This window comes from Sciurus carolinensis, chromosome 9 (genome assembly GCF_902686445.1).
Source record: "Sciurus carolinensis chromosome 9, mSciCar1.2, whole genome shotgun sequence".
Taxonomy (NCBI): Eukaryota; Metazoa; Chordata; class Mammalia; order Rodentia; family Sciuridae; genus Sciurus; species Sciurus carolinensis.
Window position 1 is genome coordinate 28,622,392 of NC_062221.1, and position 13,871 is coordinate 28,636,262.

The 13,871-nt window shown below is 42.5% G+C and overlaps 1 protein-coding gene across 1 annotated transcript; it reads left to right on the top strand.

The window, feature by feature from the left end:
• The first annotated feature begins 277 nt into the window (after window positions 1-277).
• C9H3orf84 (chromosome 9 C3orf84 homolog) lies at window positions 278-13,263 on the top strand. The gene is made up of 4 exons (XM_047563097.1): window positions 278-304; window positions 1,606-1,719; window positions 12,364-12,420; window positions 12,847-13,263. The coding sequence occupies exons 1-4, from the start codon at window positions 278-280 to the stop codon at window positions 13,261-13,263; spliced, it is 615 nt and encodes a 204-aa protein (XP_047419053.1).
• Window positions 13,264-13,871: the final 608 nt, after the last annotated feature.

The window sequence follows — 13,871 nt, forward strand, 5'->3', positions numbered from 1 at the left end:
TTGGCTGTGTGCCCACTGAACTCCACTGTGGAGTCCTATATGTTTAAATAAGGGTCTCTCCCAGACTGATAATTCCAAGGGACAGATTGCTCTATAGAAACAGCAGCAAGGACAAAGGGGCAGCAGGTCAAGCGCTTCCTCAACAAACAGCATTGTGGAGTCACAACCTCCTCTTGTCACTAAGCAACACCAGTGGACCCCTTGAGATTCTCTTCCCTCAGATGTAGCCTCAAAAGACAAGAGAAAAGTTTGTCTTTTCTACTCCTTTCCTGGAAAGATGCAAAGTGCTTTAGTAGGCTCCTGGGTAAGAGTGCACTTTATAGCTAATCCTGGCCCCTGACCCTGAGGTTGTACATGGAATCTGAGTGAGTCATGAGGGTGAAGTTAGAAGGTTTCATCTAACAAGCTGGTAGAGGACCCTGAGCTGCCCTCTTCCCCTCTTCAATTCTGAGGTCATCCCTGGAGGTTACCTAGTCTTCCTGACACTTTGGCCCCTTCCATACATCCTGATCTAGCCAGCTGAGCCTCCTAACTCTCTTGTCACCCCATTTATTCCCAGTTCAGCAGTTCATTGTTTGATTCCCACCCTTACCCTTACATCTGGAGTTTAACTGCTTTACCAGCTGGGAACATATAAGAGCAGTGATTGTGTTTTTGTCTATTTGTATTTCCTGGGTCTAGCTCCATGCCCATAAAGGTCCAGTAAATACTGTTGAACTAAATTGAATAGAGAGCAAGATATTCTCAACAGTAGAGAGGCAAAAAGATAAGAAAGGTGACTTACATCATCAGTTCTATAAAAACATTTGGGGCTTCCCAGTCCTGTTGAGAAGTCTGCCATGGTGGACAGAGGCCAGGTTCAGAACAGGTTCCTCTACTCAGGGTTATAATTGTAGAGGATCAGATAAATCCATTCTCAGGAGAACTCAGGACAAAGAAGTTGAACCATAGAAGTTCCCAGACATGATCATCCACAGGGTGTCCATCTAGTGACATTAGCACAGTACAGTCCCTTCTTGGACCCATGATAGGTGCTCATTTCTATCTTCTCCCAGTGCCTCTGAAATTCTCTCCAGAAGATATATTCTGTATTGGTTAAATACTTTTGGATAGTTTATCCCTTGCTTGGGTGCTCCAAATTCAGAGAGTTCCCCTCCTGCCCCAGAATAGCAGTGTGTGTGGCAAATGGGTGTTCACAGTTTTGTCAATACATGCAGAAGGATACATTGGACCCTTGCTTTACAGGGACCCTTGATCCACTTTTAACATTGTAGGTAGGACAACAAAGGGGACTTCTTCTCAGGCTCCTTAAGAAAGAACCACACCAATGAATAGTGGACATGCCCATAGAACTCTGCTCTGAATAAATGGTACCCCTTTCCCCCACACACATAGCTCTCCCAGGTGGTCAGCAGAGCTGAGGCCAACTCTCCCAGTGATGAATAGGGACACATCTCTCTTTCCAGGATTGTTCCTCTTTATATTCTTTCTATTCTGCCAGGAGCCCCAATGAAGGGCTTTTTTCCTCAGGTGGGAGCCGGAAGTCTGGGACCTGGGGTAGGGAGGGTATGAGTGGGCTTTACCCTCATGCATGCCTTGTTATAGCACAACAGTGGCTTTTATGGGCACTACAGAGGCCAATTCAAGAGTGAAACTGCTGGAGAATATCGTCTTGCAGCCAAGCCCCAACCTCCAGCAATGTTCCTGCAGCGAAGTCAGGTACAAGGCAGTGGGGGGCAGGAGGAGATGGGCCATTTTTTGCCTCTCCCAGGCCCCAAGGTCATCATACCAACCCTTCCAAAGTCAGACTGACACCTGGGATCAGCCTAACCCTTGGACAGACAGGAGGCTTGTTCCTCTTTCCTGGAATATCAGATCTTCCCTCTAGTTAGAGAATAGGTCCCAAACTGGACAATGTTGCTCACATTCCTTCTAGATAGAGGAGGGTTCCAAGTCTAGGTGGGATGTTCAGTTAGGGGTGAGAATCTTCAGAACCCAGGAAGGAAGGCTTCAGTTTTGCTGAACAGTCCTCCAGTTCAGATACTTCAATGCCACAAAAGCCCAGTTAGCCCACAGCCAGCCTCACAGTCCAGGACCTTGGGAATGAGTAGAAGGCTTGGTCAGGCAGGGAAATAGCACAGGAGGTGACTGGGTACTAGTCTACATATCTGGCTAGGGAAGACTGGATAGGAGAGATGACAGACATAGCCTGGAGTAGCTAGAACAGGTTTCTATACAATAAAAGGGTGCAGGGTCCCAGGCCTTCCATCACTTATAGGCCTAGAAACAAGGAGAGGGCACTGTGTATTACCAGTTTTGAGCAGACTCAAAACAATAGAACTCAAGAGGGTGTAGTTAGAGTGGGTGTGGAGGCCTCAGGAAAAGGCAGTTTCACAGTTTGGTAACAATCAAGGAGTCAGTATTACTACTGGGCCCAAAGGGACAAAGAGATGCATGGCTCCTAGAACCCAGAAGGAGAGAGGTGTGGAGAAAGCCACCCTGAGAGGAGCAGTGATCCTGAGTGGAGAGACATAGCCAGGTGGGAGTTAACCTGGGAGGGGTTAGGAAAAAATATTTGCCTCTTTTTAATTCATCTCCTCCCAGGGCTCTGTAGTGACCAGAGTGAAGGGACCCTGGTGACACATCTACTCAGGTCCACCTCCTGAGCAAGAGCTGGGTGGAGGAAAGTCCATAGGAACTAGTATCAATGCCCAGAATAAACTCTGCCCACTGCAGCTAATTGTTTTCCTGCCTTTTGTCAGGTCCAACTGTAACTGCAATTTGGATTCTTCAAGAATTTCTTTCTCAGGCTGAAAGGAGGGTCCTGGAGGCTGCCATGTTGTGCAACCTGAATTTCCTTAGAATTTCCAATTGGAAGGTCTGCCTGGCACTGCCTACCAAACCAGACTCAAGTGCAATTCTAGACTGCCCACCAAGGCCACATCCTATTTATTCATTTATTTATTTATACTAAATATTGAACCCAAGGACATGTAACCACTGAGCCACATCCCCAGCCCTTTTCATCTTTTTTTTCTTCCTTCCTTGAGAAAGGGTCTCACTAAATTGTTCAGGGCCTTGCTAAATTACTGAAGCTGGCCTTGAACTTGTGATCTTCCTGCCTCAGCTTCCTGAGCCCCTGGGATTACAGACACGCACCACCACACCTGGTTGGTCACCTACACTTTTTTAATTATTATTTCAAAAAAAGTCACCTACCTTTTCGAGAGTGATAGAGTGAATTTTTACAGGAACAGAAGCAACCCAGAGCCTTCTTACTGGATGTTTGTAATAGCCCTCAGTGATAGCTCTCATCCCAGAGACGAACATCCTCTCAATCTATTAAACCCACCCCAGTAACAGACATATAGAGTACATGTTTTGACTGATGATCAAACTGAAGACTAAGAGAATTTACTAGTATTATCAGCAGCTCCAGGTAGCATATCTGTGTGTTTTGTACTCAAGTTGTATAAATGGCTCTTTCTAGATCTAAAGCTATCTTAATTAATAGGACTGCCCAGGGATGGTGCTCATCTTATTTTTGACTTGGCTGAAGGTATCAGGTTTCAGCTGATTGTGGATTTTGTTTAAAGGCCTTCTGAGATGTGACATCCACTTTTCTTTGGTTGGGGACAGGTAAAAACTTTTTTTTTTTCTTTTTCTTTTGTTTGTTTCTTTTTTCTTTTCTTTCTTTTTTTTTTTTTTTCATTTGTACTGGGAATTGAACCCAGGGGTGCTCTACCACATGCTACATCCCCAAACCTTTTATTTTGAGACAGTGTCTTGCTAAATTGCTGAGGTTGGCCTTGAACTTACAATCTGCCTCAGCCTTCCAAGTTGCCAGGACTATGGGCATATGCCAACACACCCAGTGACAGATAAAATTTTGTCTGACATTCAGGTACAAAAAAATTCTCTTTTCTTCTTTTCCATTTTTCTTGTAAACCAAATTGATCTGATCTATTCTAGCCTTTACCTGCCTGACTCTTAGGAAATGTAACCCTAGTCCTCTTTGTTCCAAAAGTCAGACAGAGTTCCAGACTCAAGGATGGTGTCAGGTCCTTCATCTGTGGTGCCATAATTGCTGTGCCTCCACTATACTCCACACCTCAGTTTGACATGGAAGGTCCTCTCAGTACCCCACTGACTACAGACTTTCCAACCTCTACAAGGCCCTCAACTTGTAAATACTACCTCCTCCCAGGAAACCTACCTTCAAAAACCTCTTAAAAAGGAAATTGTAGCTCTAGCCCTTCATATTTATGGGTTTTACCACTTCAGTAGAAAAGGAGTTCTGGACAGTTTACAAAAAAATATATAGATGATAATTCTCCTCAGGAACAAGAATACCTAGAACTGACTGGGGAGAAAGGACATGATTACTCTTCTCAACAGGCTCCCACAATTATGAGAGAGCAAAACTCCAATCAGGTTCATATATTATCCTGCCATTGTAGGAATAGTGAGTTTCCAGAATCAGAGCTATCTCCAACAACAGAGGCATTGATTGTAAGGCTGTGTATAATTCTGTAGCTGAGGACATAGGGGAGAAAATTGGAGGTCAATAGGAACTTGTCGATTCTTAAGCAGTTGTAAGAAATAACAGAGATTGCCTCTACACTTTTCCCAGTTTCCTTAATGTTCACGTTTTGCAAAGCTATAGTCCACAACCAGGACATTGAGTTGATGCAATTTCATTCAGATTTCCCAGTTTCATTTGTACTTGTGTATGTGTGCATGTGTGTGAGTGTGTGTGTGTGTGTGTGTGTGTGTGTGAGAGAGAGAGAGAGAGAGAGAGAGAGAGAGAGAGAGAGAAAGAGAGATCTACAAAATTTTATCATCTGTGTAGGTTCATGTATCCACCATTTAAGATTCTAATATCACAAGAATCCCTGGTGCTGATCTTTTATTACCACATTGAATCGCCTCCCACTCTTCCATACTTTCTCTCATCTTAATTACCAATCTCTCTTCCATTTCTAAAATTTTGTCACTTAAAAATGCTATATAGCAGACATGGTGGCACATGCCTGTAATTCCAGCTATTCCAGAGGCTGAGGCAAGAGGATAACAAGTTTGAGACCTGCCTGGGCATCTTAATGAGATCCTGTCTCAAAATAAAAAAATACAGCCAGGTGCAGTGGCGCAGTCCTATAATGCTGGCAACCTGGGAGGCTAAGGCAGAAATATTGTAAGTTCAAGGCCAGTCTCAACAACTTGTGAGAAATCCTCAGCAACTTAGTGAGATCCTGTCTCACACACACACACACACACACACACACACACACACACACACACACATGATCTGAGTGTGGCAATGCCAGCAACTTGGGAGGTTGGAGGCAGGATTACTGTAAATTCAAAGCCAGCCTCAGCAATTTAGTGAGGCCCTAAGTAATTAAAAAAAAAAAAAATCTGTGCACCTTTGTTTAAATAAGTTTTATTCGAGACCCTGTTTCAAAATAAAAAATAAAAAAGGGCTGGGTATGTGGCTCAGTGGTTAAGTGTCCCTGAATTCAATCCCTGGTACCAAAAAGAAAAGGAAAAAAAGGACTGGGGATATATCTCAATATAGCTCAGTAGTAGAGTGCCCCTGGGCTCAATCCCCAGTACCAAAACCAACAATCAAAAGAAAAAATAAAAAGGTCTGGGGATGTAGATCAGTGGTAAACTGCCCCCCTGGATTCAATCCCCAATACTTGAAAAAAATTGCTATATAAATGGAATAATATAGTATTCAACCTTTGGATATAGGCTTTTCTTGCTCAGTATAATTTCCTAGTCATCCAAGATCTAAGAGTGTATCAAGAATTCATTTTATTACTGAACAGTAGTCCATGGCACATATGTATTGATTTATTTAGCCATTCAGTTATTGGATATCTGAGCTGATTCTAATTTTGAGCTTTTATAAATAAAGCTGCCATGAACATTTGTGCAAATTTTTTTTTGATGAACAGGAGTTTCCATTTCTCTGGGATAAATGCCCAGAAGTACAATTGCTTGGTCAGATGGTAGTTACATGCTTAGTTTTTTAAAGAAACTGTCAAACTGTTTTCCAGAATGGTAGTACCATTTTACATTTCCACCAGAAATGCATGAATGATCTAGTTTCTCTGCATTCTCACTAACACTTGGTATTGTCTCTATTTTTAATTTTAGTCATTCTGATAGATATACAGTGATATTTCATTGTAGTTTTGATTTACATTTCCCTATTGTTTAGTGATGCTGAACATCCTTTAATATGTAATTTGCCATCTGCACATTGTGTTTGATGAAAAATCTTCATGTTGTTTGCCCATTTTCTTATTATTTTTACTGTTGAGATGTTAGAGTTCTTTATAAATTCTATATACTAATTCTTTGTTGGGTATGTGGTTTGTAAATATTTGTCTTTCAGTCTTCATCCTTATCATGTAGATTTTCTTGTTTCTTTTTTTCTTTTTCTTTCTTTCTTTCTTTTTTTTTTTTTTTTTTTTTGGTGTGGAAGGGCACTGGATATTTAATCCAGCAGTACTTTACCACTGAGCTGCACCCCCATTCTCCTTTTTAAATTTTCTTTTATTTATTTATTTATTTATTTATTTATTTATTTATTTATTGTTGTTGTTTTGGAGGTTTTTGTTTTGTTTTGTTTTGTTTTGAGACAGGTTCTTACTAAATTGCTTAGGGTCTTGATAAACTGCTGTGGCTGGTTTTGAACTTAAGATCCTCCTGCCTCAGCCTCCAGAGGTACATGCTGCCACACCTCACTAAATTTTATTTTGAGACAGGATCATGCCAAGTTGCTGAGAGTCTGAGTTAGTTACAGGCATGAACCACTGTGCCTGGCTAGACTTCCTTTCTTTTCTTCTTCCTCTTGCTTCTCCTCCTCCTCCTCTTTTTTTTTTTTTTTTTTTTTAATATTTTATTTTAGTCGTAGGTGGACACAATACCTTTATTTTATTTTTATGTGATGCTGAGACTCAAATCCAGGGCCTCATGCATGCTAGGCAAGTGTTCTACCACTGAGCCACAGTCACAGCCTTCTTGTCTGTTTGTTTACTTTTATTTCTTTAACTTGAGCTACTGGGAATTGAATCCAGGGCCTCCACACACTGGGCAAGTGCTCTACAACTAAGCTACATTCCTGACTTTTTGTATTTGTGTGTGTGTGTGTGTGTGAGAGAGAGAGAGAGAGAGAGAGAGAGAGAGAGAGGAGAGAGAGAGAGAGAGAGAGAGAGAATGTGTGTTTATGCGATTTACATTTTTCTTTTCTTCTTTTTTTTTAAGATCCCACACCTACAAACTCAAGAAAAAGAAAAAAAACCCAAGAATCACCTCTTATATCTGTACCTATCCCTTCAGCATAATCTCTCTCAAAAGAAGATGGATTTTATACTTTAGTTACTATTTGGTTTTTTTTTTTTTTAATCAGGATTGAACTCAGGGGCACTTAACCACCGAGACACATCCCCCAAACCTTTTTTGTATTTTTATGTAAAGACAGAGTCTCACTGAGTTGCTTAGCATCTCGATAACTTGCTGAGGCTGGCTTTGAACTTGTGATCCTCCTACCTAAGCTTCCCAAGTTGCTAAGATTACAGGGGTGCCCAAAGCACCCAGCTGCTACTATTGTAATGACTGAAAAAGTACTCTTTCTCAATTCACTCTGCTCTCTCACTTATCATTTTTTAGATGTGGTAAAGCTCACAGTTTACCTTTGGTTTTCAGACTTTTTGGTGATTTCTCATTTGTACTTCATCAGTTGTTGCCAAGGTTTGAGATAAAGAATTAAGCAATTACGAAGCATGATGGAGAGGCAGAAGGAGATGTAAGCCAGTATAATGTGTGTTTGAGTCCCACATCTGATATGCGGTTCAAGGCAAATTACTTTACCTTTCTAGATATTATGGTCCCCCCACTTTTAATTAATTAATTAATTAATTAATTAATTTTGGTATTGGGTATTTAACCCAGGGGCACTTCACCACTGAGGCATATCCCCAGACCTTTTTTGTTTTTTATTTTGAGACAGATCTCACTAAGTTGCTGAGGGTCTAAGTCTCATGCTTGTGATCCTCCTGTCTCAGGCTCATAAGCTGCTAGGATTAGAGGCTTGCACCATCATGCCTGGCTCCCACCCCCTTTTATTTATTTATTTATTTATTTATTTATTTATTTATTTATTTGGTACTGGGGGTTCAACTCAGGGGCACTAGACCACTGAGTCACATCCCAGCCCTATTTTGTATTTTATTTAGAGACAGGGTCTAACTGAATTGCTTAGCACCTCGCTTTTGCTGAGGTTGGCTTTGAACTCTTGCCTCCTGCCTCAGCCTCCCAAGCCACTGGAATTAGAGGCCTGTGCCACCATGCCTAGCTTCCCATCCCCTTTTAAATAAGAACATATATTGTATGATATAATGATGTGTTCAGTTTTTTTTTTTTTTTTCTTTTTTTTTGAGGTGCTGGGGATCAAACCCAGGGCCTTGTGCTTGCAAGGCAAGCACTCTACCAACTGAGATATCTCCCCAGCCCTTCAAAATTTTAAAGTCCTGTATTTTTTTAGATGATCTCTACTTGGTCTGGAAAATGGAGAAACTTACATTTAAGTTTACTTTTGAAAAACATACTTGAGGAGGACAGCTATTTAAAAACAACATGAAAAACTCCAAATTTTTTGGTTATTAGGTGAAAATGAGTACGATTTTATGTGGTTCAAATAAATAAGGAGGGATAAAAATGAAAAATTGCATGAAACTATATTTATGATTAGTGCATTCATAATTCTGACTTTTCTAGAAATTTACTGTCTTTTAATTTTTTTTAGATGTTGATAGACCTTTATTTTATTCATTTATTCATATGTGGTGCTGAGAATCAAACCCAGTGCCTCACAAATGCCAGGCAAGTGCTCTACCGCCGAGCCACAACCCCAGCCCAGAAATTTACTTTTATATTCAAAAGTATTTATTGGTTTCTTCCATGCATGAATAACATGTAAGGTGCTATGGAAAATACCAATAAAATAAAAGGCAAAATCTTGGGCATAGAGAGTTTGTATTTTGGTATGAGAATTGAAGACAACTTACATCAATTCAAATGTACAAAGAAAATATAACTAGTTTATTTTCTGTAATTTTAAATCTCATTTCCATAAAAGTCTCTTGCTTATATTTCAAGAACTTTCCTTATTCAATTTATTTTTATATAAATCGTTCAGATTTTATTTCCCCTTTCCTTCTTATTCCAAAATATATATATAGGAATAGAGGGTTGTTGTATAAGTTATAGAGGGTGTCTTTTGTATATCCTAGATTTCTAAATCTATTACAGCAATTCCCTGGCCTATGGCAGTAACATGCCTTGTTCTAACATGGCATTTCTTGTTCTATTATGATAATTTTCTGAAGATGAAAGTAAAATGTCTTGGGAAAGGGAACATCTTTCTCTAATTCACACAGTAACTAGTAGACTGGGAGCAGTCTGGAGGTTTACATGGCAGCAGGGAAGGGAATCTAAGCCACAAATACCAGTCCTTGTATTGTCCTAGGATATGGAACCTGAAATGATATGATAGCAGGAATGCAAGCCTCAGTAAAAAGGCTGGATGTGGTGGTTCACACCTATAATCCCAATGACTTAGAAGGTTAAGGCAGAAGTGCAAATTCAAGGGTAGCATGGGCAACTTAGCAAGACCCTGTCTCAAAATAAAAAAATAAATAAATAAAAAGGGCTGGCGATGCAGCTCAGTTGTAGAGGCCTTGCCTAGCATGTATGAAGCCCTGGGTTTAATCCACAGTACCTCTTCTCTGTCCCCTTTTCTTCCTTCCATCATCCTCTAGGACTATCAAACATTGATTTTTTTCCCTTCTTACATATCAGGAACTTTCCTTATGTACTTTATCCTCTTCATTCTTGCTCTGTTCCCTTTCTTGGAGCCATGAAGGAGTGTTAGAAGTTCAGTCAATGGTCAGCTGACTCCATTGCTCTGGGCCACGAGGTGAGGCAGAACATCATTGTGGAAGGTCATTTGGCTGGAGGAAAACTGCTCAACTCCTGACAGCCAGGAACAGAGAGCACCTGGCCCTTTTTAAAATTTTCAGGCAGGTTCTCACTAGTTGCCTAGGCAAGCCTTAAGGTTTTTCTTTGTTTTGTTTTTGTACCAGGGATTGAAACAGGGTGCTAAACACTGAGCCACATACTCAGCCTTTTTCAATTTTTATTTTGAGATAGGGTCTTGCTCAATTGCTTAGGGCCTCACTGAATTGCTGAGGCTGGCCTTGAACTTGTGATCCTCCTGATTCAGCCTCCCAAGCTGCTAGGATTACAGGTGTAAGCCACCACACCCGGCCTAGCCTTGAACTTTTGATCCTTCTGCCTTAGTCTCCTGAGTGGCTGGAATTACAGGCATGCATCGCTGTGCCCAATGCACAGTTTCATAGTTTAAGAGGTTTAAAAATTTAATGAGTTTAAATTATTTTTGTTTTCATTTTGGTTCTTGCTTTTGGTGTTAAGTCTAAGAACACTGCCTTGATCAAGGTGATCTTACCAAATCAGGCCTTTTCAGGTCTCTGGCAGAAGAAACTGAGTGGCTAGGATGGTGTGGCTCTGGGGTGGCATGAAGTTAAGATGGTCTGGGGAGATACTCCTGCCAAAGTCTGGAGGCCTGAGGTGCAGTCTTTCTCTGCCTGGGAATAGGGTAAGGTTCTATAGCCCCAACTGAGCCCAGCAAATGCTCATGGGCCAGAATCTTCTGTCTCTATTCATTGATTTAACAGCAAACATTTGGGCTGGGGAGATAGCTCAGCTGGTAAAAGTGCTTGCCTCACAAGCACAAGGCCCTGAGTTCGACCGCAAAAAAAAAAAAAAAAAAAAAAACAGCAAACATTTATTGAGCAGAATGGAAGGTTTGTTCTGTTGGAGTTACAGATGTGAGCAACACAGACACCTTTACCCACAAAGAACTTATGTTCTAATGGGAGGGATCAGAGGACAGGCAATATTATATATAGAGTGTTAGAAGGCAGAAAATGTGGAGTTGAGGAAATGGGATTACTTGCACAGAGCTGAAGGAATGCATCTCAAGAGGGAGGTAAGAAGGAACTGCATGGCTAGCAGAAGAAAGGTGGAGCAAAGGCCGAGGAGGAAGTGTCTGGCATGTTTGGGGAGCAGGGAGAAAGCTGGTGTGACTGGAGGTAGGATCAAGAGGGAAGAATCAGTATCATGTGGGTCTCATGAACCACTATTGTGACTTTGGCTGTTACAAACAAAAGCAACTGCGGCTGAGGCTGTAGCTTAGAGGCAGAGCACTTGCCTAGCACTTGTGTGGTACTGGGTTCAATCCTTAGCACCACATAAAAAAATAAACAAAGTAAAGGGATGCTGTCCATCTACAACTAAAAAATAATAATAATAAAAAACATGAGGAACTGTTGTGGCAAACAAGATGTGGTCTGATTCATGTACTAAAGGAATTTCTGGCTGCTAAGAGGACCATAGACTGGAGTGGTGAGCTTAAAAGGGACACCAGGCAAGAAGTTCTTACAATAATTCAGGCAAAAAAGGTGGTTTGAACCAGGGAAAAGTCTGGTCATGCTGAGGGGTGGTCTTATCATGGATACTTCTTTTTTTTTTGCGGTGCTGGGGATTGAACCCAGGGCCTTGTGCTTGCAAGGCAAGCACTCTACCAACTGAGCTATCTCCCCAGCGCATCATGGATACATTTTGAAGTAAATATCAATAGGATTTCCTGGTACATTGAATGTGGAATGTGAGAGAAAAGAACCAAGGGGACTCTGGGGTGTTTGGCACGATGGAGTTGCCATTGCTTGAGCTGGGAGAGGCTGTGGGTAGAGGTGGGTTTAGAGGATGATCCAAAGTTAAGTCATGTGTTTGGATATACTATCAGGAGTTGACATGGAAATGTGGAATATCAGTTGGCTCTTGAGCCAGAAGTTCAGGAGAAAACTTGAGCTAAAGACAGAAATTGTAGTTCCAGATAGAATGTAGAACCCAGAGCATGGTTATGCTATAAAGGGAGTAAATGTGGACAGAGAGAAAACTGAAGCTCAGTCCATGGCAATCTAGTGTTAAAGGGCCCCATTGAAGGCAAGACGTCCTGGTAGATGCCTCAGCCTACTCCTCAACCAGTTGCCTCAGAAACTTCTACTTCAGGGACAGTCCCAGAATAAGATATCCTGGGAGTAAGGTATTGCTTTAATTTGTCTCTGCCCTTTCAAAGTGTTGCAAGTTTAGCAGTTTAGTGCTGGTGGCTTCTGCAGTTTCCCTCCATTATGGACACTGAAACAATATCTGGGGGAACAGGTAAGCATCATTTTCCCCATTCACCTTACTTTTTCATTGTTTTTCAAGGAACCAGCACAGCAACACTTTTTCTCCAAGCATGACAACCGCACTTCCTATGACAAAGTAAGTGGGCAGGAAAGGGGACAGTCTCCCAGCCCAGGTGGAAGTTGAGGACACAGTAGTTAGTAGGGTGGAGCAAATAAGACCCTGAAGGAAGGGTTCTTTAAAAAGGCAGAGGAGTGCCTATTTCGCCCACAATATTTCTCCTCTGAGAAATATCTCATTCTCTTAATAGTGGTGCCTCTGTTTTGGTTTCCTCTGCCAACTTGCCCCAATATTATGTGCAAGTATGCTGGGGGTCACTGGCTTTTCAGGGCCACTTGGAACAAGAATGGTTCCATCACTGAGGAGGTAAGCCAGTGAGGCCAGGGTACAGGTCATGGTGGCCAGGTAAGGTCCAGGCATCACCAAACAGACTTGGGATTAGGTGGGACCCAAAGAAATGCTTGGTGCCAAGACTGTGGGCCAAGGGCCCGTACCGTTGAGGAGGGCCCCTACTGTCTGCTGCAGGGAATTGGAAGACGGAAAGACCTGGAGCGCCTCTGGCAGCGGCACACCTTCCTTCGCTGGGCACCTTGTGAGCTGGAGTTGAGCCAGCAGCGGCCCCTGGAATCTTCCTACCAATCTGATTTCAGGCCAGGCCCAGGACTCAGTAGCCTCCCACAGCGCCTCGTCCACTTTGTGCAGGTTCAGCCTCCCCATGTGAGCACCACCTACCAGCAAAACTTCTGCCAGCCATCCCGGGGTGGCCACTGTGGTAGTGACAAGGTAGGACCCCAAACACCAGCCACCAACATTCTGCCTGACCTTCCGGGGATCCCAAGACCCAAGATGCTACAGCACTACCTTCACAGTGGGGTCTCTGAGTGTCTAAACTGGTATGGAGCATTAAACAAGGACAGCTGACACAGCCATCTGTCTGTACACAACAGTTTCATGGGTCGGTGAGTGATTGGCACTGTTGTCCATGGTGTCTTTGTTGGGCTGGGGCAGTGCTGCCCTGGGAGCCCTGCCACCAAGCGAGAAAGGATAAGGCCTGAAGGAGGCTCAAGAGTTCAGGACAGTTACCCTGACCATGATAAGTTGGTTCCAGGGACCCAAATATTTCTTTGTAATTGCAATAAACCCAGTTGTGAGCCCCCTATACTCAGTATAACTTTAAGGAAAGCAGAGTCAGAGACTCCTACCTATAGACAATAAAGGTTAGGGAAAGAGGGAAAGACTGGCAGCTTTCTCCAGGATACTGCTGCCCTTGAGGGGTTTTGTGAGTGCCCACAGTCCTACTCAAGAGATGGCTACCCCACATCTGGCACAGAGGGAGACTGCCCTGGCCACCAATCCACCAGACCACCCCTCCCTTTGAGATGAGCTGAAGCCTTGAGGAGACAATGTGACCTGGACTGGAGTATATCCTAACCCTGTAAAATCTTGTTTTCTGAGCTCTTCTCTGCTCATCCTACCTGTGTCCTGAACATCCCAGACAGTAGAGGAGGGCTGTCATCCAGTGTCACCTA